General features: G+C 44.8%; 1 protein-coding gene across 3 annotated transcripts in view; it reads left to right on the forward strand.

Annotated features, from left to right (window-relative positions):
- Positions 1-23521, forward strand: part of NHSL1 (NHS like 1) — a 120635-nt gene that overhangs the window by 38419 nt on the left and 58695 nt on the right. The window contains exon 1 of one of the 3 annotated variants that reach the window (XM_058566180.1): positions 22283-22575. The exons of the other annotated variants lie outside the window; for them this stretch is intronic. Within the exon in view, the coding sequence (XP_058422163.1) occupies positions 22518-22575 (58 nt within the window). The 5' untranslated portion in view covers positions 22283-22517. Of the gene's footprint in view, positions 1-22282; positions 22576-23521 lie in introns of those variants that run through there. 3 annotated transcript variants of the gene reach the window in all.

Consider the following 23521-nt stretch of genomic DNA (forward strand, 5'->3'; position numbering starts at 1 on the left):
TTTAAGTGTAAAGAGGATGGATGCTGGGGAAATTTCAGAAAGGACCAAGATTGACAGAGTTTTTATGGATACCATCAAGATGGATTTTATTCAAGTTAAGATCATGCATCAGATTATTTTAAAATTCATTAGTATCGCAGCTAAAATATAGAAGGAAAATAAGATATTTATATAAAAAAGCAGACTCTTTAGAAAACAGTGATATAGAGAAAGTTAAATTTCAAAACTGATGAGATGTAGCCAAAACTGCATGCAGGGGAAAATTAGTAAACTTACACGTTTTTATTTTCAAACAAAAAAGTGTAAAAAGCAAACTCTCGACTCAAAGTATTAAGAAACATAGTTATTGAAAGAGCTTGCGGTAAAAATAGGAGAAAAGTGGTAAGCCCGCTGGAATTTGTTTCATATATTACAGGTGTTCTGGGTAGAAGAGGAGAGAGCAAGGAAGTGGCTTATGTAGGAAGGAAGAGAAGTGGGACTGACGGTGGCAAAATAGGGTGTTTTAACATATGACTTGGGAACCCAAGAACACATTATAAATTTTGTTTTTAATCTTGGGATTATTTTGGCCAAATATTTTCAAATCATTTTTTTCCTAAAAAACTTCCTTATCAGATCCCAAAATACTTCTCCACACTTCACTTGTCCTTAGAACTCCCCTGCGTGTACCAGCCCAGCTAACCTGCATTTCTGTCTTGTTTTTTATTGCGCAACAAAAGTATATCCATGGCCCAGAAATAAACCCATACATATGTGGTCACTTAATTTACAACAAAGGAGCCAAGAATATTCAATGGGGAAAGGGCAGTCTCTTTGATAAATGGTGTTGGGAAAACTGGACCCCTATCTTACACCACACACAAAAATTAACTCAAAATGGATTAAAGACTTGAATGTAAAACCTGAAACCATAACTCCTAGAAGAAATCATAGGCAATAAGCTCCTTAACATCAATCTTGGCAATGACTTTTTGCGTCTGATACCCAAGGCAAAAGCAACAAAAGCAAAAACAAACAAGTGGGACTACGTCAAACTAAAAAGCTATTAAATTAAACTAAACAAACTAAAAGCTAAACAAACTAAAAAAATTATTTGCAAAATATGATGCATAATCTGATAAGGAGCTAATATCCAAAATATGTAAAGAACTCATACAACTCAATAGCAAAAAACAATCCAATTAAAAAATGGGCAGAAGATCTGAATAGACATTTTTCCAAAGAAGACATACAAATAGCCAACAAGTACATGAAAAAGATGTTCAGCATCACTAATTATCAGGGAAATGCAAATCAAAACCACAATGAGACATCACTTCACACCCGTCAGAATGGCTGTGATCAAAAAGACAAGAAATAACAAGTGTTAGTGGAGGATGTGGAGGAAAGGGAACCCTTGTGCACTATTAGTGGGAATGTAAATTGGTGCAGCCACTATGGAAAACAGTATGGAGGTTCCTCAAAAAATTAAAGATAGAACTAACCCCACTTCTGGGTATTTATCAGAAGAAAATGAAAACACTAATTTGAAAAGATATCTATACCCCCATGTTCATTGCAGTATTATTTACAATAGCCAAGACATGAAAACAACCTAAGTGTACATCGATGGATGAATAGATGAAGAAGATGTGGTGTATATATACAATGGAATACTACTCAGCCATAAAAAAAGAATGAAATCTTGCCATTTGTGACAACATGGAAGGACTTTGAGGGCATTATGCTAAGTGAAATAAATCAGACAGAGAAAGAAAATACTGTATGATCTCTTATATGGAATCTAAAAAAAATTAAAAAATAAAATAAAAAATCAAGCTCATAGATGCAGAGAAAAGATCGATGGTTGCCAGAGGCAAGGGTGGGGCATAGGAGAAATGGGTGAGTTGTATTTTGTGTTTTTTTTAGTTTAAATAAATTGAATAATAATTTAAAAAGTATATCCATGGTTTTATATCTTCTTCTAACTTTGGGTGTGTTATATAGTGAGTACATGGGACTGAATCCTTACTGTTGCTGACAAGCATTCTATCTGTTATCTATCTACATCATATAATTTTGCACCCGTAATAGAACTTAGAGCTCAACTAGTGTGACTCTGTCATTATAGATGTGAAGAAACCCAGGCCCAGAGACGTTAAGGTTCCAGGTCTCATAGCAAGGTGAAGACTAGAAATTGCAGTCCTTGGCCCACGGCCACTCTGTCTCCACTGTAGTTTGTAGCTAGCCCGGTTGCTATCTACACCAACTCTCTCAAGACCCTTTCAGCCAGTTTTCTCTTTAGCTTCTATTACATGAAGGTTTGACAAGCAGGGCTTCCATCCTTCAGATGACTTTCAAAAAGACTGTCTTTTTAGTTTATTTCTGATATTTAAAAATGGCCCTGTGATAATTTTTATGATACCTTTCAATATTTTAAAATTCTGCTTTTACTTGAGTGCCCATCTGCTATAGAAGAAAACCTTCAAATCACGCTACTAGCCTTTCCTCGTTGGAAGACTTTCTGGCAGTATCTACTGAAGTTGAATATATGCACGCCCTATGAACCAGCAAATTCTCCTTCTAGCAACATACCCGACATAAAGGTATAAATATATTCACCAAAGGACTTGTCTGAGATGTTCATAGCTGCACTATTTATAAAAAGCCCCAAACCAGAAAAGAACCACATGTCCATTAATAATGCAATGGATACCATGCAACAATAAGGATAAACTACTGCTCTGTGCAACCACATAGTGAATCTCACAGGCAACGTTGAGTGAAATGTATGATTCCAATCATATGAAATTCAAAATCAGGCAAAACCAATCTATGGTGATGGGTCAGGGTAGTGGTTACCTTTGGGGATGGGGCATGACCAGGGGTTCTGCGAGCTGGTAACCATCTGTATCTTCATCTGGGTGCTGGTTACATGGGCGTTTACTTTGTGGCAGTTCACTGAGCTGCACACTTGTCATTTGTGCGCTTTTCGGTGCCCGATGAAAAGTGTACTTAAAGTCCGGCTTGATTTTAGCTTTCGGTTCTCTTGCTTTGTGTGAGCCTGTGTGGGGCTCAGCCCTCTGTCTGCCTGTGCAAGTGCTCATTCCCGCCATAGGTCCTATGGAACGGTCATTGGGGGCCTCCAGCATCCCATACCTGGCTTGAATTCTCCTCCCACCACTGGGCATGCTTATGGCCTTTGTAAATTACTTAGCTTCTTACTGAGTCTGCATTTCTTCAACTTGAAAAATGGGCAAAATAACAGCTTAAACATCTCAGGGCTGTGTGTGAGTTAAATGAGAGAAAGCACAGAAATGCTCAGTTCAGAGTAACACTATTAACTCGAGCTTTTATTTTAATTTTGTTTCCCTGAAGACCCTTCTGTGGTTTTAAAATACAGAGCAGTCTTGCCGTGTGGCATCAGGCTAAACCTACTCCAGCATAGACACGGCTGGGCTTCCCGCTCTTGAGTCCTCAGACTTCTTGCTCTCGATTACTCACCTGTTCAGGGCTTCATAGTCACAAGGACTCGATGTCAGTGAACCGTCCACGGGCTTCTACTCGTGGAGCTGTCTGCGCCAGCGTTTTATCTTCAAGTCTTCTCATTGATCCACTGCCTCTCTCCCCCACTCCTCATTAATTTTTTTCTTTATAAATAGGAAATATCCTGGTGAAACTGCAAGACTTTGTGGGCCTGACTTCCCCTAATGTCCTTGGTAAGCCCAAGTGAGTGATTCTTCTCAGGAATGTTCTGGAACCTGAGCCCAGCATTGTTGGTTGGTGGGAAGATGATGATTGCAAAGTTGTACAGAGAGATCATAAAAGGGTGAAGATGGGGAGTTGGGACCCTTTTTTCCCATTAATGATACTCATCAATTTAGAAAATAATTCCTAGCCTTTCTGCCTGAAGATTATGGTTATTCATTAACCCAGATTGCTGTATCTTATTTGTAATGTGAATCTAAAAGGGCTGATTTTTCAGTGGCCCATGGACTCAGAAACAAATTAAGAGAGCTTGAAGAGAAACAAACCAGAAGTTTTTGTAAAAGCAAGTTACAAGGATGCGTTTCATTCTGGAATTACTTTCTTGACCGCACACACTCTTCAGTGCCCACCGGTTTTTCTGTTTGTCTTCAGAGCAAAACTTATAATAAGACAAGTGGTCTACGTCCCCTCCACCTTTCCGTGTGTCGGGATCTGGATTCTGGTCCTCACTGGCTGTGCGTTCTCCTCAGGGACACCGACAGCTTCCATGTGGCCAGGGGCAACCTCGCCTCTGTCTTTACTTAGTGGCACATTCAGTGAGTCAATTACTGCTTTTCTCCCCCTGAAACAGTTTCCTCCCCTGGATTTCATGACACTACTTCGTCGTCCACTTCTCAGCTCCTCCTCTTTCTGACCAAGAGCCTTGGGGTTCAAGCCTCTGTTCTCTTCTCAAAACTGCCTTCTTTCCCTAAATGTTCTCCTTCCATGTTTTTAAGTACCTTTGACATGCTCGTTTCCAAGTCGTTTGTAATCTTCAGCCTTGGACTCTCCTCTGAGCTTCAGACTTACTTGCAGCTGCCCACGTGAGATTTTCCCTCACGTGTCTGATAGACAGTCCCACGTGAGACTGTCACCCGCTTGTCTGATAGACGGTCCCACGTGAGACTGTCACCCGTGTGTCTGATAGACGCTCCCACATGAGATTTTCCCTCACGTGTCTGATAGACAGTCCCACGTGAGACTGTTGCCCGAGTGTCCGACAGACGGTCCCCCGCATGTCTGATAGATGCTCCCACGTGAGACTGTCACCGCGTGTCCAATAGACACTCTCACGTGAGATTGTTGCCCCCGTGTCCAATAGACGCTCCCACGTGAGATTGTCACTGGCGTGTTCGATAGATGCTCCCACTTGAGATTGTCACCTGCATGTCAGATAGATGCTGTCACGTGAGATTGTCACCCACGTGTCTGATAGATACTCCCATGTACCATGTTCTGATTCCTTTCTCCTTCAGCCGTCCTCCTCCTGGGTCCCCTGTCTCAATAAGTGGCGTCGGTAACCTCTACCCAGGCACCTACAGCAAGAAACAAGAGCTCTCTGTGATTCTTCTCTTTCTTTCTGTCCCATATCTAATCTTTCAGTTCTACCTCCAAAATACATCTCGAATCCATCCATTTCTCTCTCTTTCAGCACTCGTTCAAGCCCCGTTATTTCTTGTCTAGTCCGCGACAGTCGCTTCCTCCTCCTACTCACTCATCACAATCTGTTCTCCACACAGCGGTCAAAGAGATGTTTGAAGCTCACATATTATTGCAAAAAACAGAACTCAAGGTGGAAATGGCCAACTTTCCATGCAGGCCCTGTCATACACAGAGATGACTCTCGTAGAGATAGATGACTCTCGTAGAGATAGATGTCTCTCGTAGAGATAGATGTCTCTCATAGGCAGACATGTCTCATGGAGAGATGTCTCTCGTAGTCAGAGATGTCTCTTGTAGGCAGAGATGACTCTCACAGAGAGATGACTGTCGTGTTGCTTTTTTAAAGATAGGACATTTCAGCAATATAAACGTGAAGCAAAAAATTGCTAATCTACCCTATCTATATGTTGAACTGGCAGGAATAAGAAATACTGGCAATGTAAGAGTTCTGGATCTTTCTCCGGATACCCTGCCAGAAACCCCTAGTTGTGTGTGGACAAGCGTCCTTTCTGAAGCAGAGGAGCAACCAGCACCAGACAAGAGCCTACAGATCCTGGTTGTTTCCAGGGATCGTTTGTGGGATTTCCCGGCTCCTGCTGATCTTCTGAGGGGGTCTGTGTGCCATGGACAGCTGAAAAAACGTCTCCTACAAATGTCATTCTAGCCTTGCAAAATTAAATTATTAATGTATCAAGATGGCAGCAAATTACTTTCTTCATCCAAGATGATATTTCTCTTATTTTTTAAAAACTGGGTAGGAACATTAATGTTTAATGCTTATATTATTATAATATCTGGGTGATTATGAAGAAATAAATATTTTTGAGTTATGAGATACATAGAAATTCCATTTGATTGCCATTTGTTTCTCTATAAAACTTTGAAGGTCATCACTTTATCAAAAGGAAAATTGGTTACCAGAGTAGAATTTTTTTTAATTTTATTTTTAATTTTTACGTTTTTTGGTGAGGAAGATTGGCCTTGAGCTAACATCCATTGCCAGTCTGCGTCTACTTTGTATATGCAATGCCGCCACAGCATGGCTTGATGAGCGGTGTGTAGGTCTGTGCCTGGGATTCAAACCCTCGAACCCCAGGCCGCAGAAGCAGAGTGCGAGAAGTTAACCACTACGCCACTAGCTTGGCCCCAGGGTAGAAATTTTTTAAGATTCATTTTCTGTTAAATTATTACCATTGAATTATGCTTTGAAAAAATACTATTGAAGATATTACCATATACATGGAAAAGCATTTTTCCTTTCTCATTCAGAGAAGCTTATTTGTGCAGTGGTGCTCAGAAAAATTGTATTTTCTCAGTAGATGTGTACTTAGGGAGGGTTTTATTCTTCAGCAGCATTTTAGAATGTGGCAGTATTGAAGTTACTATATCATTGCTTAGATTATTTACCGTCTTCTCCATGAGAACATATTATATAGTAGAGAATTAAGGTCAAATGTAAACTTTTCTAGCGTTATTTTTATTTCTTTCCAATTGTAATGACATAAGGTAGTTGGAAAAGTGAGTTTGTTGAACTTGCTCTTTTAATTTGTGAGGTCAGATTGCAACAACTATGCAGTATTCCGGTTTCTGAAAATTGTTCCTGTGAATGTCACCCTCACCTCTGTTGCCATTGTTCTCTTATATAATGTGAATCTGAGCGTGTCTTTAAAAAATCTGCTGTAATTTTGTTTTCTCGAGAAGGGGAGTCCATGGAGAGAGCCCGCTCCTGGGCTGTGTTGGTTGATGCACTGAGCAGGTGACAGTGCTGAAGGTGCTTGGGGAGGTCTTGTGGTCTCCGAAGCTATTTGATGAAAGAACTCCCCAACTTTTTCAGCTTCTGAGAAGTTCGGATGTCAATAGCCGTGTTTCTGGATTTGAGTCCAAACTGAGAGATAAACGACTACAAACCCCAGTTGACTTGGAGCATGTTAGTAGTCTTTCTTCTTCAAGAACTTGCCAGAAGTCCTGCCGCAGGTTGTGCCTTGGGCTCGCTCGAGTCCTGCCCCACTCCTGTGGCCCGACTTCCTCTCGTCTCGCCCGCCGAGCTTGTGCCTCCACTTCCGAGACTCCCTTGCAGCAGGAGTGCCGGTGTGTGACCCAGGCTCGCTGAACCGGCAAGCCAGGCTGAGGAAAGCTGGGCAGCGGCTGTGTAGGTTGTCTGCATCTCCTGCCTCGCCCAGCAGCACCGGCCACTTGCTCTTCTGGCCGTGGCTGTGTGGACGCTTGGCACCCAGACTTGCACGTGAGGGTGATGACCAGCAGGTGGCAGCGGTGCGTCACTGTCACAGTCCTGGTGTGGCCGGCTCTTGGGGAGACTCTGAAATCTCCCTGATGTCCCTTAAAGATTCCGTTTTGCTCAACATGATGAGTAGGTTCTGTTGACTGCGTCTGCGTGTTCTGGCCTCACCTTCCTGGCTGCTTTAACAAGGCGCTGGCCATCTTGTGTCAATTGTCCGACGTTCTTTCCCTGAATTCTGATAGCGGGTCGATGTTCCTGCCTGTTCTTTATCAGACTTTTGCAGTATTTCAGAGTTGTATGTAATTAAGATTGGGGAAGAGTCAGCATTTAAAAAATAAACACAGAGAATATGCTTCTTTTCACTTATGGGCTTAGATCACGACCATACAGTTTATGCAAACCCCACTCTTAGGAAAAAATCAGTCTGTCAAAGTAGGAAATAATCAGGAACTGAAATATTCACTCAAAGTTGCTCAACAGCATGAAATCGAAGGAGAGACTGGTGGGACCAGGGGCTGCCCCAGGTCAGTAGGGGCCGCTATCCCACCTCCACTGTTGGTGTCCCCCCTGGAGCAGAGGGGGCATTTCCGCAGCACAGAAAGCGTTCTGGCTCAGCCAAAGGCAAGGCGTGGAGAGTCACTAACACAAGGAGGACAGACTGTGCCTTGTTCCTTCTTTCATCAACATCAGTTTGCCTTGGATTTATAGAATTTGTCTCCTTTTTCAATTCAATTTTCCTTTGCCTCTAAAAGTTTTATAAGACACAGGTCACTGTCTTGCACGTAACCATCGATGTTTAACCATTACTAACTAACCTCTCTGACTTGGCAGGCAGGGTTCCTCACAACTGGTCCTGCCCGACTTTTCCAGCCATGTCTCCCCTGCCACCCCCATGAGCCCCCCTGGCCACTCCCCCGGCCAGCGGATTGTTTCAGGCGAGTTCAGTTGCAGAAGCAGTGTAAGCAGAATGGGATTTAACACGGAGTGTACAGATCGTTGGGCAAGCTCAGGAGCTGGGGGTGACACCGCCTCAGAACTGGCTCGCCAAAGGAGTGGTCACCTCTGCTGCAGTCAGCAGGCTGGCGCCCGGAGTGTGACTGCAAGACCACACGGCCTCAGCAGACTGAGTGCCCCCTCCCCGCCCACCAGCCCCATGAAAGGGGGGCCTGGACACTGAGGCTTGTTACCTCTCCTGCTGCAATGCCTCCACAGTCAGACTTAGCACCAGCAGGACCTGAGCAGCAGGGGCACGGACTCAGGTCCACGGCCAAGGTGACCAGGTCCCAGTCACCAGGTGAACCAGCTTTGCTGACCCGGGAGCCCAGGTGGAAGGGAGTCTGGGGAACGTGTTTCCAGCTGCTCACACGCCGTGTGCTCTCCAGGGCAATTTGACTGGGACTGTGGGATGCAACGTGCACCCTCTGTTGTGCACGGGACTTGGTTTCCCCACACGGATGACTCTCTCTCTTCCTTTGGCCTGTGCTCTTTTGTCTGGTTGGAATGTGTTTCATGTCTTCTCCACCCAGCAGACCCGTCTTCACCCATCAGGGCCCCTAGCTGCCGTGTCCTGTTTTACCTGATGTTATTTCCTCCTGCCCCTCTTAGAGGGTACCCTCTATTTTAGAATGTGTCCTGTTAGCATTTGTTGTATCTGCCTTCTTCCATCCAATAGAGTTCCTTACAGACGGGAACAGACTATTTATTCATTCACTTTGTCATTCGATCAGCAAACTGGGATCTCCGGAGCGATAAAGGCTGAGTTCTGTCCTTGAGGAGGGGAGGTCCTGTAGGGGAGACAGATAAGCCCAGTTATGGGGCGGATGATCCGCTGTCCGGGGGTGAAAAGTCTTCCTGAGAGCAGGCTGTCGTGTCTGTGCCTCCAGGGCAGAGCAGGGCTTCCTGTGCAGCGTCTTCAACCAACACGTCAAGGCTGGAAATGAATGGTTTTTTGAAATGCATTTTTGTCTCTGGTTAGACTGTGACACTTTAACATTTGTTATTTTTAATGCCATAGGACAAAGCTGAATTCTCCAGAGCTCATTCTCTTTAAACTGTTTCGTTTCTTCCTTAATTCATTCTTTCATAAAATACTATTAATTGCTTGCTTGCTGTGTGTCAGATCTGTGCTCGGCCTCTAGACCCCGCGACCCAGCAGCTGTGGCTTCTGTCTGTGGTCCAGATCGTGAGTCTGGTGGGAGATGCGGTCACTCAACAATTAACCACAGAAACGGTGGTGCTGGAGAGAAGAGTGCTCGATGAGAGTGGGTGCAGGAGGTGTATGCAGAGTCAGAGGGCCGGGAGGGTTTGCTTCCCTGTGGAAATGCTGAGTCTGAGACCTGAGGAGGGTGGGAAGAGAACTGGTGGAAAGGAACCCTGGTTCTTCCTTTTCCCATTTCTACGACGACCCGGGGTCTCCCCTCTAACTCTTACTTCTCCCTTTGTGCACCAGCTCCTGGAATCATATGGTTGCCAGGAAATAAATTCCCATTTCAACACACAGGGAAGCTTGTCAAAGAGGACTCGAGTGCATGAGGTGAAATAGCCATTATTTCTGTGGAAATTTCTGTTTAGTGTTGGGAGGTACCTCCTGAGGGAGGTTTGTGTGGTGGGTAGACAATTCTGCCTATTCCGTGATTAACTGTGGGACAAATGCTTTTCCATTCTCCAGCCCCGTCCCTCCCTCACCCATCCCATGAAGATGGGTGACGGTCCCTTCTCTGATCCGCCCATGAATGTCGCATGTTGTCACGTTGTATCAAGTTGCAGAGCGGCTGGCTTCATGTGGCCCGAGGTGGGTGTGCGTGAGCCATGTAGATTGGCTCTGGTGGTCCAGGAGCTCACAAAAATAGCAGCGGGGGGTTTGCTGTGTGTCGAACACACAAAGCATTGAGCCAAACAATTTTAAAACCGTTTTAATTAACCTAAGAATGGGTCATTGATGCTAGAGCATGAAGGGATTGAGGGTAAGTACATTTTATTAGGAAAGTAGGAAGAAAAATAAATTTGTTGTGGAGAATGGAGGCAACTTTAGGGAACCCGTCCAGACAGGCTGAGGGGAGCTAACTGTCCTCCTCTGATCATGGTGGGAATCTCCTGAACCCGCCTCTGCCGTCTGCATGGACCTGAGAAGGATGGCGGGCCCTGCTGAGAGCCGTCCTCTGCCCCACGCCCTCAGTGATCCCTGTGCCGCTGTGATGTTTTTAGGACGTCGGCCGTTTTAGTTCTCTCTAATGGACATTCACGCGGCCCTGCAACATGTCCAGTTTGGGGTGCGTTCTAATCAAATCGTACAAGAAGCTGTTTGTGGCACTCAGCAGCAGCAGAAAGAAGAGGCCGTTTTTGGGGGGGTGGTAAAGGATGTAAGCGAAGCCAGAAAGTTCAGAATGTGGAGTTGTCGTTGTGGACGGGCGGCTGTGACAAGCGGGGGAGGGGGGTCGCTGAGGGAAGAAGCTGATGCTGCCTGTTTCCACGCGGGACGCCCGGCTGGAGGGAGCACCCCTGGAGGCTGCGGGGTGTACTTCGAGGATGAGCGTACCCTATTGTCCGCAGTCTGGGGCTGAGTCCTCCGTCCAGTGGGGGTCGATTGGTGAGTGTTTCTCTTCAGAAAACAGTTGCAGGAATTAAATTCCAGTCAGATGAAAGCTGAGTGTGTATAGACATCAAGACCAGCCTGGAAAAGTGCGGATATGTTAGGACCGCCGTCGATAGCCGAACGTGCACTCTGTCAAATACGCTTTGCTGTGCAAGTCGATGTGGCAGCTTCATTGGAACTTGTTTTATGGCTTAGTGGTTTATATAGATTTCCGCTCACGGCAAGAGGGGTGTTTCAGATAAGTGATAAAGTGGATCGAGCTGCCTCTTCTGAGAGCTGCCATACACTTTGAGAGGGGTTTGGGAAAACTGGTGTTGTAAGAACCTATCTGTTTTATTTTCTCTCCAAATATCTTACTTTTGTTTTTATTCTGGTTCAGGAAAACATTGCTTGCCTGTGTCTTCATTGTCGGTCAAATTCCTGTAGTCAGTTCTTCCCCCTTCACCTTTTTTCTTTAGTGAAAAAAAGCAAAATAAGTAAACAGTGAATCAAATTATGAAATATTTGCACCTGCCTTTACAATGCTAAGCTTCATATTTTTGACTGAATGTTAAAAATGTTGTTAGGCGCATGAAGAAAACTGATCTTAATGCTTCCTAATATGATTCTATTTGCTGAGATGTGAAGAATTCCATTATTTTTTCTGCTTTCTCCCCCATGATGCTGACAGGGAGGAGCTAAGCACATCATTGATATGGAGCTGGTGGCCAGCCATTGCCTGGTATTAGCATTGTTGTTTTGACTAGCACTTGGTCTTTCTTGGATTCTCTGTGGGTCTGATTATGTGGGCTCTGCAGCCAGCACGCCCCCTCCCCGTCCAGCAGTGCCCTTGAGTGGGGGGCATGCCAGCGAGCAGGAGGCTGCTGTCTCCACTCAGAAATCTGCAGTTGACGTTCTTCCTTTAGAATGTTAGCTTACTGGGATGCAGAGATACTGAACATATGTCTCCAGACAATAATCGATGTTTTTATTCTTGCCTCTTGCTCTCATTTGTTGTTTACTTATTAAAAATACTCTTATCTTTTTGAACTGAGAAGAAAAATCAGTGAAACAATACCAAACATTGAGTTTACAGCAAAGTTTTATTCCTTTCAGAAGTCTTTGACATGAATGGAAGTTCCTTACTCTCTGGACTAATTCTCACACCATTTATGCTGGGTTGACCTTCCTCTGCTCCTGCTGTGACCCCTCCAGTATAGTTTAGAAAACCTTCGTAGCGTCATGCCTAGTAAGGAGCTACGGTTTCTCTGAAGAATTCTGCTGCTGTTGATTCATTAGTTTAGGACAAGGTAAAGTTTTTTGAACAAAGCTAACATTAATCAGATAAATATTGTCCTCACCTAGGTCAGCCTTCACTATTTCTAGGAAACCAGACACAGTGGAGATATTTCACTTAAGTATTGCTCTCAGTTCGCCAGGAAACCAGCAGTCTATCTTAATTTGTGTAATTACCATTTCACATGTGAACCAGCTGGCCTCTTAACAAGGCAGTGGTCAGACCCGCTTATCAATTGTAGGATTCATCTTAACCGCATGTGAAACAATGTAAGAAATCACAGGAAGTAGAGAAAACTGAACAGTTCATGAAATGGTTCCATTGCTTACAAAATAATTAGCTCAAATGATTCTTTTCTCTAAATCTTTATGCTTATTGATCATTAATTGGGACGAACTTAAGTGATGATAAATCTGATTTCTCTCTGGTCATTTAAAATTAAATAAAGTATTTTTTGTGTTCCTGGACAATATGGTTTCAGAATCATCTTCTCTCCACATGAAAACACTCGCCTTTGGGTTCCTTTATTGTGAGATTTTACATTTGGGTTGTAAATTGATGGGGACCTCTTTTTTCTTAGCCCTAGTTACTGAGTTACGTGTAGCTTCACTGATGCAGAGATATTTCTATAACTCAAGGTGCTTCCTTAACCGAAGCTTGGTTGCAGAGCCTAGGTGGTGTATGAGTATTCACAAGTCAGTCTGGAGGCGTGACATCGACTCTGTCTACGCTGAGGTCTGAAGGGCACAGAGATTGTGGCGTCTGGTCTTTCCGTGGTGGAAGAAGATGAGGACCTTGTTTAGAGATGCGACCGTGAACGGGAGCGTGTTAATCCAGAGCCCTTTCTTCTAAGGTCCTCGGTGGACAGATGGCAGCAGGACTGGTTTCCCGTCCAGGGTTCTGCTGAGCGGGCAGCATCCCGCTGTAGGTGGTGACTTTCTTCTTCATCTTGTCCCATCTCCCCAGTCTTGATTAGGAAGTCTCCTTTGCTCTCAGTTTTTTCCTAAGTGGAAAAAATTCTTCTCAAGTATGGATTCCTTGTAGGTTTTGTAACACCATCAATCAAATGGGTCCTTAATATTGTCCAGTTTAAAAGCTGTAAGAGAGCCCAGAATGTACAGCCCTTTGGCTAATGAGTGTAACATGACCCTTAAATTAGATCTCTAAGATCATCACGTTATACTTTGGCTTTTTCATTCCACAATGAGATTTTTTTTTCTTCCCTGAAGATTTTAGAAGAAAGGTTGCATTGATCTTTTTTCTTTTCAAATTTTGAGATTTGTTTCCCTTTATTATAAAAGGATGTAATTATGTTAAATTTAAAGAGCACACAAAATATATTTTAATTTCCCAGTGACTGAAAATTATTCTCTTCTGTAAGATGTGCTAGATCCTCCATATGCGTTCAGAGAAGGTGTTTTGATGAGTGACCTGGGAAAGGTAACGTGATTGAACTAACTGGTACATAGCTGCACTCATGTACAGCATCACTCCTGAAGTGAGCCTTGTGTTCCTAACGCAGGCTGAGTGAGTTGGTACCACATGGAGTGAGTGGATGGGACTGTACAACAGCCATGAGGAGGCATCGGTTCAAGTGTAAGAGGCTCACTGTTTGTGAAATTGTTCATTCTCTGTCCACAAGACAGACATGCTTCACTTTTGAGGAAGTTGTCCTTGAAGTAAAATGATGTATATTTTTGAAATGAGTTTCTAAAGCTCTGTGAAGGGATGCTTCTTAAGGAAGGTTAACATTTGAATTATCCCTTGAGAAATGAATGGGGGCCTGCTGAGTGGATGAGTCAGGGACCAGCATCCCAGGCTGAGGCACAGCAGGTGCCAAGGCACAGAGACAGGCACGTGTGGGGACCGTGGTGCCCCCCCCCCCCAGTGGACAGAGGTACATGGTCTGTCGAGAGCTGGGCAGAGACAGAGAATTAGCTCAGCTGCTGGCAGCTCTGTGGTCTACTGCAGGCCACTTATTCTGTGAAATAAAAGCAGTGGACTGGACGCTCCTTAGACTCTTTTCAGCTCTGACTTTCTAGGAGCCTATGAAATCTCCCCTCTCCCTTTGCCCTTGCTGTGTCCCTACGCACCGTTATTCCAACCTCAGGGCCCGTTCCCTCCACAAGCTCCCCTGCCAGCCCCACCCGTGTCCATCATCTCAGGGCATCGTCTGGATTGTCCACTCCTGCGTTGGAGAGACAGTGTGTCCCTCTGTCCCCACAGGCAGGGGGACTTCAAATGCGTGTCAGCAGGGCTCCCGTTGTGTTAGGACGTTCGTTGGGGTTTCTTTTTTCGTGGCATGTTCTCTGTCTGCCTTGCCTTTCATTCGTCCAACATTTGTCACATGAATATTGTGGCTTCACTAAACTAGTCACAGGGAGAGCAGACGTTGTGAAATTGACCGAGCAGATGGTAGCAATGGTTTTAGATTAAATTATTAACTAGGATCCATAGCAGAAGCCTTTAGCTTCAACATGTGCAGAGTGAAGGGTGTTTCCTGCATCAGAATTAACTGGCAAAGTGGATGCCAGATCAAGTTCCTTGTACAGACTTGACACACTGTCATCTCTTAAGATTCCCCTTTCTACCCCCAGCCCCTCCCCACCAGATACTGATGGAGAGATTTCCATTTGTCTTGTTTTCAATATGCCGTATGATTCACCATGAAAAAATTAATTCAGAAGCAGAAGGAAGAAAAGATCATCGTACCAATGAAGTTCTCAAATAGTGATTTTTAATATACTTTTGTGAAACAACATGATTCATAGGACAGTTGAAATAATTCTTAATGACATCTGTCATCAAACGTTTGCGTTCTGTGGGCAATATCTCTATGTTACTTTTTAAACGTTTGTGTTAACCTCGTTATGCAGCAGTAAAAAGCATGAGAAGAAGGTGACACCCAGTCCATGTTCAGATTTCCCCAGCTGTCTAAAAAAGGCCTTTCTTTACGGGGGTTTACCCAACACTGGTGTCCTCTCCAGGATCCTGCGTCCGGCTGTGATGCTCCGTGAGTCTCTTACTGTGGCACAGGCCCTGTTGTTTCACGGACGCGTCGGAGGTGCGGGACCAGTGCAGCGTCCACTTGTCGTTGGTTGTCTTTGCTTTTTCCGCTGGCTCTGTCTCTTGTGTTCCCTGTAAACTGGAAAAACTTCACTCGTCAGGAACGTTTCCCTTGAACTTACCGTGGGTGACGTGCACGCGCAGCAGGGGCGCAGTGTTGCTGGCCCGTCAGAGGCTGTGGCGCAGGGCGCTGGCCCTTCCACTGTGCGTGGGTTCCACCAGTCCTTCTGTAGGGCAGCTTGTGGGTGACAGCTGTGACGCTGGCAAGTAAATCACAGGAAAGTGCTTGGGATCTGAGACCACTGAGAAGATTGCTCCTTCAGTCACAAGTGACCACTCCTTTTAATATCATGAGTAAATTATAATATTATTATATAATAATTATAGAATATAATATTCACACATGACTTTTCCTGTAGGTTTTTTAAAATCCCTTGATTGTAAAATTTTGTCTCTGAAATTCAACTTCATCTGGGCATCCTGTATTTTATCTGGCAGCCCTGTTTTTAAAATTTACTCTTTTATTTATACACTTATTGATTGTATTAATTCACTGCCTGTGTTATTAATTTGCTTTGCAGCTTCAATAATGCCTGTTATTTTGATAATGCATTTCTATAATTCTTATTACAGACTGTATATAATTGTGTTCAATGTGAAAGTGTTTATAAAAACATAAAACACAATTCTTACCTCTAACAGTTAAAGTTATGGGAAAACTTTGTCCTTAATAAACAGAGGATGGGCTTCTTTGGTTTTTTTTTTGAGGAAGATCGGCCCTGAGCTAACATCTATTGCCAATCCTCCTCCTTTTCTCCCCAAAGCCCCTGTAGATAGTTGTGTGTCATAGTTGCACATCCTTCTAGTTGCTGTATGTGGGACGCGGCCTCAGCATGGCCGGAGAAGCGGTGCGTCGGTGCGCGCCCAGGATCCGAACCTGGCCGCCAGCAGTGGAGCGCGCACTTAACCGCTAAGCCACGGGGCTGGCCCCCCAGGGGCTTCTGTTGGGTCCTTGCGGCTCTGATGTTTCCCAGTGAGTCTGAAAAGCACAAGAATGAATGGGTGTGACTGTGGATTTAAAAATTGTATTTCTGGGGGCCGGTGTGGTGACATAGCTGTTAAGTTCGCAAGTTCCATTTCTGGTGGCCCTGGGGTTTGCAGGTTCGGATCCCGGGCGTGGACCTATGCACTGCTTATCAAGCCATGCTGTGGCGGCGTCCCATATAAAGTAGAGAAAGATGGGCACGGATGTTAGCCCAGGGCTAGTCTTCCTCAGCAAACAAGAGGAGGATTGGCAACAGGTGTTAGCTCAGGGCTACTCTTCCTCACAGGGAAAAAAAAAATTGTATTTCAAGTATTTTAACCATGCATGGAGATAAACACCTAAATTAACTTAATAATATACAGTCTTCTATTTCAGATGCTGAGCTTGATTTTTAAAAATAGCCTAAACAAATCAATACTCAGTAGAAGCACTGTTTATAGATAAGGTTGGGCTGAGAAATTTTTTATTTTGAAGAGCTCAATTCCTTTGAGAAGTGCTTAAAATGGCGATTTAGTACACAGCTCTGACCAGAACTCCACTGTGTCTGATGTTTCTTTCCTTTCTCTCCCCTTCCAACTTAGAAGACATCAGTGATCTTTATTAATTATATGTTCCGTTTTCAACTGATCAAGGATTCGAATTTTGTGTAGTTCAAAATGTGTATATATCATATGACATAATTATGCCTCGTTTCTGCCTGTAACTCCTGTGTACAGTATTTCAAAATGTTCCTTTTTAGTAAATAGTTTAGCAAAGTTTGCAAAAGTTTTTGGTTTCAAAATAAAGTAATGCCCTAACTGCATTTAATGCCCCAGGACGGCTGAGGCCTTGTTTGTGAGTCCTGGAAGCTTTTAGGTCTGAACATATAATCTTTTGTCCTTAATAAAAATAAGACGTGTATTTTAAGGTTGTGCTCAAGATGAAAGTGTGTGTGGTAATGGAGTCATTTATTAAGTAGCTAGGGCTTAATTTTTAAAATTGCATACCTTACGTATGTAATGGCTCCTGAAACCTATTACAGGCTGTTAAATAGGGGAAATGGGACCCAGGAGTTGTGGAAAGGTCACCCTCAAGTGGGGAGGGGCTCTGACCTCCACCCCTCTGCTGATGTGCCAGCCCGATTCCTCCCCCTGCCTCCGAAGGCACTGTTCACCTGGCACTAGGATCTCTCACACACAACTCTGGCCACACAGCTTTAAACTCCCACCAGCTAAAATCCACCCCTGCCGAAAGCACGCCCCTCAGGGTCTGCCTCTCTCTCCACCTCCTTTGCCACCTTCCCCACAGCGCCCCCACAAGCTGACACGGAAGCGTTGTGTGTCCCTGCTGGCCTCCCCTGAGGCCCCTCCTCTGTGCTCTCACGTCCGATTGCTTCTGAGTGAGGTCGGGCCCTTTGTCCTCCTTCCTGTTAACGTCATGTCTTACCTTCCTCCCTGCACTTACTCATGGTTTTATTGTTTTTATCTGCTTGGGTGTGTCGTCCCCACTGGACTGTGACCTTCCGAAGGTCAGGGACCAGGTTTGATTGACTTTTAACCCTGATGCCTAACACGAGGCAGCCAAGGGCTCGATGTGGAACGAGGCAGCCAAGGGCTCGATGTGGAACGGCTGCGTGGTTGAACAACAGTGCATAGTTACAGTTAAAATTTTTAGAATGTGTGTGACTTTCACAATATTCTTGCATCTCTTTGCTGGTATGTTGTATACGTTTTCCTGGGAACTAATCCGATAACTGTAGACATAATCGGATGATTCCTAGAAGAAAAATTTTAAATGTTGGTTAGAAAGAAGATTCAGTTCAGTAAAAGATTAAGCAGGAACTTTATGAATAAGGATGCAAATATTTATATGATAGTAGTGGTAACAGAATTTCAAGATACTGGACCAGGATAAGCCTCTGGGATCATTCAAGTGATGTCAGAGCGTATTTTTCTTTGTAACGTTTGACAGTATTTTTAGAGAACAATGAATTATTCTTAAATATTTTATTATGTGTCCTAATAAGGACTTTTGTTTAGGATGTATTAACTTGAACATGCTAACTAAAGAAATCTTTTCAAAACTTTTCTGTGCTCGTGAAAGAGGGTTCAGGATGCCCGGATTCTCACCTTGGCTCTGAGACATGCATTAGCGTCTAGATCTCAGTTTTCTCGTTTTTAACTGGACATTGTTTACCTGTCTGGTTCATTGAAAAATTGACTTTGGCCCTAATAGAAATGTGGAAGTTCTTGATAAGCAGCTAGGGTTTGGGGGAAAGCAGATTCGCTCATATTAGACACTCCGCTTGAGAGAATGTGAAATTTGAGTGGAGGCTGTCGGTATGGAACTGGAGGACAGACAAACGAAGGATGAGAGGGGAGATTAAGCAGGTGTTTAAGGCAGCAGTTTAAGCCCGGGGTCAGCGTTGCGGGCCGTCCGCCTTGGTCTCAGCTACTTGACTGCTGTTGTGCGCAGCCCGGGAGCGGTGTGGACGACAGGTAAACAAGGGGTGTAGCGCTGTTCCATTACAGCTCTGTTACTGGACACTCATGTTTGAATTTCATGTCATTTTCGCATGTCACAAAATATTCTTCTTATTTTAGTTTTTTCCAACTGTTGAAAGGGGGCCAGCTGGATTTGGCCCAAGGGCCGTAATTTGCTGACTCCGCCCTTACACCAGCAAAATCATGAAGGTTTCTGGGGGAAAATAGGTAAATAGCATAGGACAGAAGTTGCAGGACCAGCTCTTTGCAGCTGATTACAGGTTTGTCAGAAGGCAGAGAGGAGCAGTCAGATGTAGGATGGGAACAGCGCGCTGCGGTGCTGATGGAGAGGAGCTGTGGGCTGGGTTGTCAGCAGCGTATGATTAAAAAGATAGTAGAAGAGGAGAGAGAGACCATTGGTACTGGGTAGAAGTTCACTGGCAACCACGGGGAACTTTTTAAAAACTGTTAGAGGTAGAATATGAGGCAGTAGAAAGGATAACGTAGAAGCTGGAGGTGGTAGGTTAGAGCAGCCACTCCTGGAGCTGGCCTTAACTCGGAGCCCAGGAGAGACGGCTGTGGGGCTGGGCCCCTTCTGTGACAGCGTGGCCCTTCATGACATCGAGGGCTGCTTCCTCTTCCTCAAGGTTGTCTTCATCCACCTAGCACTCACCACATTCCAGGTACTGCTCTGAGCACTTTACCAATGATAACGTTCACTTCTCGTAATAACTTTGTAATAGAAATACTGTTAGTGCCTCCATTTCACGGATGAGAAAACCGAGGTGTGGAGATGCCGCTCCAGTGAGTGGCCTGGATGGTATGGCTCCAGAGCTGGCTCTTCACTCCCGTGCTGAGCCACCGAGTTTTCATTGTCTGGGATACGCTGTGGTAGAACTTTTCTTTTTAACTGCTGCTGTTGTTATGGCTGAAGTTGAAATAGGAAGGACTGTGCATTTATGTGTTTTCTGTTGAATGTAAAAATTGAGCAGTTAAAAAATCTTCCATAAAAATATAGCTCTTCAATGAACTATGACCTTAAGGCAGTGCAAATTGTAAGATGAAGACACTTCCCTGTTCTCATGCTTATGCGTGCAATATAAAGTAAGAGATGGTGGAAGTGTTGGGGGAATCTTGATAATTAATAAGCTCTTTCAGAACACAATGCATATCACAATAAATGCGGTAATTTGTTGGGTTGTTACCTGAAGACTTGGACTTGTGGAGTCAGGAGGCAGCGTGGAATAGCGCGTACAGGATGGAGTGCCCGGCACGCTGCGATGGGAGCCTGCTCTCTGTCCTGAGATGCAGACCTGCCTGCTGTGTGCCCGGACAGTGGCGTTATCTTCACACAACTGTGACCACTGCATATCAGCCTTGATACCGAGGGAGAAAGGAAATTCCTGCCTGTGTGCCTCTTCCTGCAGCTCATTTCCTAAGAGGGGAAGCTCTTCTCTGAGTGGTCCTAGGATTGGAAATTCTCTCTACCAGTGGTTGTAGGTCCTTCTTAAGTGAGAGCCAGAGGGATTCACCAAGTTTTTACTCAGGTCTCCCCTTTTCCATGAGGTCTTCCCTGTCCCACAAGGCCTCCCCTGACCCACGAGGCCTCCCCTGACCCACGAGGCCTCCCCTGTCCCACGAGGCCTCCCCTGACCCACGAGGCCTCCCCTGTCCCACGAGGCCTCCCCTGTCCCACGAGGCCTCCCCTGACCCACGAGGCCTCCCCTGACTCCTGTTAATGCTGCAGTCTGGCCGCCTCCCACTCCTGTTCTGCTTCCTTCCGTCCGTGGCTCTTACCACGGTCTGATATACCCTGTGATTGTGGTTTATGGCCCAATAACCTGAACTCCAGGAGGGCAGCGTCTCACCGACATGTCCCAAGTGAGTGGGCTTAGCGTGTGCTTGGTATTTACCTCTTCTGTGAAGGAACTGGCATTCCGATGCCGCTGCTGTGCCGGCGCAAAGCTGTGCGCTGTTTTCAGTCGTGAGTCTGCATGGTGCCATTGGACCTCAGAGCCTGGGCTGTGAACAGGCTCCGTCCAGAGCGCCCCTCCTGTCCGTGATGCCGTGAGGGGGAGGCAGCTCGAGAAGCGGAGCCCGGTCACCCTTGCTCATAAACCTGTTCCTAAGGGGAACTTTGCTCACTAATTAAGGCAGCTTTATGGTTTAACTTAGTCTCCGTCACTTCTCGTTTGCCATCTGGCCGTGTAATTACTTTAAATAAAGCTATGTATAGGATGAAAAAACACACACGGGAAATCTGTGGTGATGTGATAATATATGTGTTCTAGTTTGTTGTTTGCTTTGCTTTGTTCAAAAAATAAGGTTATGGGGGGATAAGATTTGAGGAGGAATCATCCAGAACTTTCCCTAGAGGGAGCCCCTTATAGAATTTTATTCTTTGAGTAAGAGCTTTTGTTATAAACTAAATGTTTTGAATTAGTGGATTATTAGGTTTTTCCATTCAGTTGTAAGTCTGGCCCAGAGCCGTGAAATAAGAGGTGGTCTAACGTGTTTCAGACGTTTGCCGTGAAGTGGAATCGGGAGAGGGTGGGCGTCCCGTCCTCCGTCCCTTCATGGCCTTTCCTTTCCGTTTTGTTCCTGTCCCTTTACCCCAGAATATGTTTCTCTGGTGCCTGCTGATTTACTGTTATTTCTGATTCTTCCCTCTCTGTTCTCTGAGGTTAATTGCAAATGGACAGAAGAACTAGAACTCAGTACAGCATATTCAAGTTAGAGAGAAACCCAAGTAATGTTTGTCTGAAATTGCTCTTCTTCCCGTCAGGGAGGGCGTTCATGGAATTGTTTTTAAACCAGGCACTTAGAAGATAATTGAATTTAAAATACAGATTAAAACGGTTAAGGTACTTCATCTAATTTCTCCTTTGGAGTGGGGACGTTGGTTCTTTTTGTTTTTACTTTGGAATAATTACAATGTTGATTGGCGAAAAAAAAGCTGGGTGAGACGACTGGGCATGCTAATATGCACAAAAATGCAACCAAGTCACATTTACAGCTCCATGGAAATTGTGCTGTAATGTTTTACTGCTTGTGAACGTTCCTTCGGTGTGGGAGGCAGAGCCTCGGGGCGTGGTCCAGAAACAATAGTTTGGCCCTTTTTTCCCCCAAATCAGTTCAAATGCCTGAATTAACTGAGAGCCAGAGAATCAACATGGACTGGCCCTAAGACTTGTCGGCTCCACAAAAAAGATCTGGTGTTCATAGTGGCCCAGTGAAAATGGGGACACATTTGCTTCACCTTGACTTCCGTAGAGGAAAATCTGCGCTATTTTTGTGAACTCCAAAGAGGAGAAACTTCTGATCTGTCGGAGAGAAAAGGGAATACGTGAGCACCGAGGCAAAGAGGGTGATGTGGCTGTCATGCAAATAGGAACTCTGATTGGCTTTCTCTTTCTCTCTGCACACGTTGTCACTGGCGGCTCTCAGCCTTAAAGATTAGGTTTCAGTGGGAGCTTTTCAGGTTCAAGGACTGTTAATGGTTTGTAACTGCCTGACAATAAGCCCAGCCCCAGAGTTACATCAGATGTCAAGGATTCCAGATGGGAGGAAGAAGTGAGATCTGGAGTGGAGGGCAGCTTGCCACCTGCCTGCTGGCCTGAGCTCTTAGTGTGATTTAAATTTCTGAGTCCTATGTAGGCATCCTGGAGATGGTGGTCTTGATCAATGCAAAGATCAAGTCTTTCATTAAACTTTTTAAGAAGAAAAGTAAGTAGTTTCTTTTCTCCCCGCTCGTGTGTGTGTGTGTGTGTGTGTGTGTGTGTGTGTGTGTGTGTGTTTTAGGTACTACTTCAGGAATTAGTGTGTGAAACAGCATAACGAGAATAAGATCAAGTTCTTTCTGTACCAGTTGTTCAAATACCTTAGACTTTTGTAACTTTAGGGCAGATCGTGGGATCTTAGCACATCTTATTTATGGTTGGGATTTTAGGCGAGGTCACTTGTTTTGTGCTTCTCAAAAGAAGCCCTTTGAAGAAGAAAAAAAGCCTTGTAATTACTTTATGTCCACCTCGATGTATGGTTTTTGATTCTTTGGCTCCATGTGCGGGGAGCCTCTGTGAGATCCATCCTGTATTTTTGGTGGAGACGATCCTCTGAACTCCCCGAGCTCTCTGTTACGGGTTTCAAGCTCTGTCTAGACTGATGGTCGTCGTTGTAAAGAACACAGCTTTGGTGGTGTGACTTCATTGCCTGCTTACCAGTGGTTTAAATTTCTCTGACCCAGTGCTTCTTCATTCCCTGGAAAGCATAATTTTTACAATACGTGGTTTTGTTTTTCGTGGTTGTTGGTTGGGTCTAGTTCAGTTTCTGGACCAGTGATTTGAACTGGACAAGTGTGGATGGAGTGTTGGTGAGAGGAGCTTGGGAGAGAACAACAACGACAGCACTCTGGCTCTTGGTCTGCAGCTCCTGTGCTCCAGGGCTGTCAGTGGACGGACTGATGAAAATCTGCCAGGGCATGAGTCAGACACAGCGGGCGACACTGCTCTTAGAGCCCGTGGGTAGCTGTGCATGGGGCTGATGGTGCAGTTACACAGATGTGAACACAAATCCGAATTACTCGGATTTGATTTGTAATTGGCAAATAGGAAGAGTTTCAGTTTTCAGTGTTTTCCAACTAGGAAGTATTGCCGTTCAGTCTTGCAAATAAATG

The sequence above is a fragment of the Diceros bicornis genome, chromosome 23, assembly GCF_020826845.1.
Source record: "Diceros bicornis minor isolate mBicDic1 chromosome 23, mDicBic1.mat.cur, whole genome shotgun sequence".
NCBI classification, from domain to species: Eukaryota; Metazoa; Chordata; class Mammalia; order Perissodactyla; family Rhinocerotidae; genus Diceros; species Diceros bicornis.